At 52.8% G+C, this 3080-nt stretch overlaps 1 protein-coding gene across 1 annotated transcript; it reads right to left on the bottom strand.

Annotated features, from left to right (window-relative positions):
• Window positions 1–123: 123 nt before the first annotated feature.
• LOC121353951 (histidine-rich glycoprotein-like) lies at window positions 124–2122 on the bottom strand (the record flags this gene model as incomplete). The annotated part of the gene is made up of 2 exons (XM_041468172.1): window positions 124–173; window positions 1129–2122. Coding segments are annotated over 2 exons (1044 nt in total), but the record flags the coding sequence as incomplete, so codon positions are not given.
• Window positions 2123–3080: the final 958 nt, after the last annotated feature.

Raw genomic sequence — 3080 nt, 5'->3', positions numbered from 1 at the left:
CACACCTGGGCACACTCAGTCACACCTAAGCACACTCATTTGCCCCAAAATGTTCCCAAATTTGTCCCCCAAAATCCCAACCCCGGGGGTCCCAAATCCCCCAAATTCCCAGACCACCCCCACCCGGGCAAACACGGAATTGGTGCGGAGGGGGAACGGCGCCCGGAAACCGCCTGGGGCAAAAACCGGGGAATTTGGGAAAATGAAAATTAACCCGGGAATTTTGGTCAAAATTGGTCCGAATTTCCAAAAAAAACCCGTTGAAATTTGCCCCAAAATCGCCCAAAATATGGTTAAATTCCCCCTCAAATTTGCCTCAAGTTCTTCCCCAAAGTCTCAAGCCCAGGAGTCCCAAGTTCTTTCCCAAATTCCCCTAAAATTCCCCCAAATTTCCCCTGAAATGACCCAAAAATCCCAACCCTGGGGTCCCAAATCCCCCCAAATTCTCCCCGAAATTCATCACAAATTCCTTTTCAAAATCCCCCCAAAATCCCAATCCCAGGAGTCCCAAATCCCCAAAAATTGTTCCCCAAATTGTTCCCCAAATTCATCCTGAAGTTCACCCAAATTCCCCCCAAATTCCTCCAAAATTTGCCCAAAATTCCCCCAAATTCCCCTTTGAATTCACGCCCAAATTCCCCTCTGAAATCTCCCAAAATCCAAATTTGGCCCCAATTCCCATCCAAATTCACACAAATTCTCTCCCAAGTCCAGCCAAATTTACCCCCAAATTCGACACAAATTTCTCTCCCAAATTTCCTCTCAATTGTCCCCAAATTCCCCCAAATTCCCTCAAATTTACCCCAAATCTGCCCCCAAAATCCCAACCCCGGGGGTCCCAAATCCCCCAAAATCCCCCCCAAAATCCCCAAAAATCCCCTAAAATCCCCCCAAAAATCCCCAAAAATAATGTTAAAAATCCCCAAAAATCCCCCAAAATGCCCAAAATCCCCCAAATCTCACCCGGCCTCTCCTCCTCCTCCTCCTCCTCCTCTTCCTCCTCCTCCTCCTCCTCCCCCCCCCCGCGGTCGCCATGGCGACGGCCCCAGGGATGCTCGGCGCGGTCGCCATGGAGACGCGCGGCCCGGGGGGAGGGCGGCGCCGCCCCGTGGTGGTTGCCGTGGTTACCGTAGCGGTTGCCATGGAGGAGGTGCTGGTGCTGCGGGCGGTTGCCATGGTTACCGGCCTCCAGCCGGTTGCCGGGCTTGCCGTCGCCATGGAGACCGGGCGGGTGGTTGCTGTGGAGGGCGGCGCTGCGGTTGCCGTGGTAACCGTGGGGTCTGGAGGGGTCGGCGGCCTTGGCGCCGTCGCCGTGGTAACCGGGGTGCTGGTTGCCGTGGTGATCGTGGGGGGCGTGGTTGCCATGGAAACCGTGGGGATGCTTCTCCTGGTGGTGGTTGCCATGGAGATCGTTGTGGTTGCCATGGAAACCGTGGGGATGCTTCTCGTGGTGGTGGTTGCCATGGAGACCGTCGTGGTCGCCATGGAGACCGTGGGGATGCTTCTCGTGGTCGCCATGGAGACCGTGGGAGTGGTGGTTGCCGTGGAAACCGTCGTGGTTGCCGTGGAAACCGTGGAGGTTCTTCTCGTGGTGGTCCCCGTGCTTCTCGTGGTTGCCATGGAAACCGTGGGGATGCTTCTCCTGGTGATGGTTGCCATGGAGACCAGCCTGGTGGTCCCCGTGCTTCTCGTGGTCGCCGTGGTGACCGCGCTGGTGGTCGCCATGGTGACCGTGGTGGTCGCTGTGGTGACCTTCGTGGTGGTAGTGGTTGCCATGGAAACCGTGGGGATGCTTCTCCTCCTCCTGGTTGTGGTGGTGGTTGCCATGGTGACCGTGGGGATGCTTCTCCTCCTCCTGGTGATGGCGGTTGCCATGGTAACCGTGATGCTCCGCGTGGTCCCCGTGCTTCTCCTGGTGGTGGTTGCCATGGGGATCGCCGTGGTGGTTGCCATGGAAACCGTGGGGATGCTTCTCCTCCTGGTGGTTGCCGTGGTGACCGTCGTGGTGGCCGTGCTGGTGGTTGCCATGGTGATGGGAGCCGTTGCCATGGAGACGCAGCTGCAGCTCCAGGGCCCCGATTTTCCTCTGCAGGGCCTCGCGCAGCCCCGAGACGTTCCGGCTCTGCGGGGGGGAAAGGGCCCGAAATTCACCCAAATCGCCCCAAAAATCGACCAAAAAATCAGCCTGAAATTACCCCGAAACAACCCCAAACATGAGATAAAAATCACCCCAAAAATCAGCCTGAAATTATAAAAAATTACCCCAAAATTGGTCAAAAATCAGCCTGAAATTACCCCAAAAATCATCCCAAAATCGCTTAAAAATCAGCCTGAAATTACCCTGAAATAACCCCAAACATGAGATAAAAATCACCCCAAAAATCAGCCTGAAATCACCCCAAAATAACAGAAAATTGTCCCAAAAATAGTCAAAAAATTGTTCAAAAATCAGCCTGAAATTACCCCAAAATAACACCAAAAATGAGATAAAAGTCACCCCAAAAATCACCCCAAAAATCGTCCCAAAAATCATCCCAAAATAGCTCAAAAATCACCCCAAAAACTGTCCAAAAATTGTTCCAAAATCAGCCTGAAATTACCCCAAAATAACCCCAAAATAACCCCAAAAATGAACCCAAAATCACCCCTTAAAATTACCCAAAAATCATCTAAAAATCACCCCCAAAATGACCCAAAAATTATCCCAAAATCACACCAAAATCACCCCAAAAATCACCCAAAATCACCCAAAAATGGCCTCAAAGTGACCCCAAAATTACACCAAAAATCACCCCGAAATCACTCCCAGATCTTCCCAAAAATCACCCTGAAAAAACCCCAAAATTACCCCAAAAATGGCCCCAAAATGAACCCAAAATGACCCAAAAATGACCCCAAAATGACCCCAGGAGGCCCCGCCCCTTCCTCTTTAGCCCCTCCCCCTCTCCTTTAGCTCCTCCCCCTCATTTTTAACCCTTTATTCGCCTCCTCTCCTGTAGCCCCTCCCCCTTTTAGTCCCTCCCACCCTCAGCATTGCCCCTCCCCTTCTTTAACCCCTCCCCTTCCACCTCTAAGCCCCT

Source organism: Pyrgilauda ruficollis, unplaced genomic scaffold (assembly GCF_017590135.1).
Source record: "Pyrgilauda ruficollis isolate IOZ18807 unplaced genomic scaffold, ASM1759013v1 scaffold2130, whole genome shotgun sequence".
Taxonomy (NCBI): domain Eukaryota; kingdom Metazoa; phylum Chordata; class Aves; order Passeriformes; family Passeridae; genus Pyrgilauda; species Pyrgilauda ruficollis.
The sequence above is the reverse complement of the archived record's forward strand: the minus strand, read 5'-3'. Positions and strand labels throughout refer to the sequence as shown.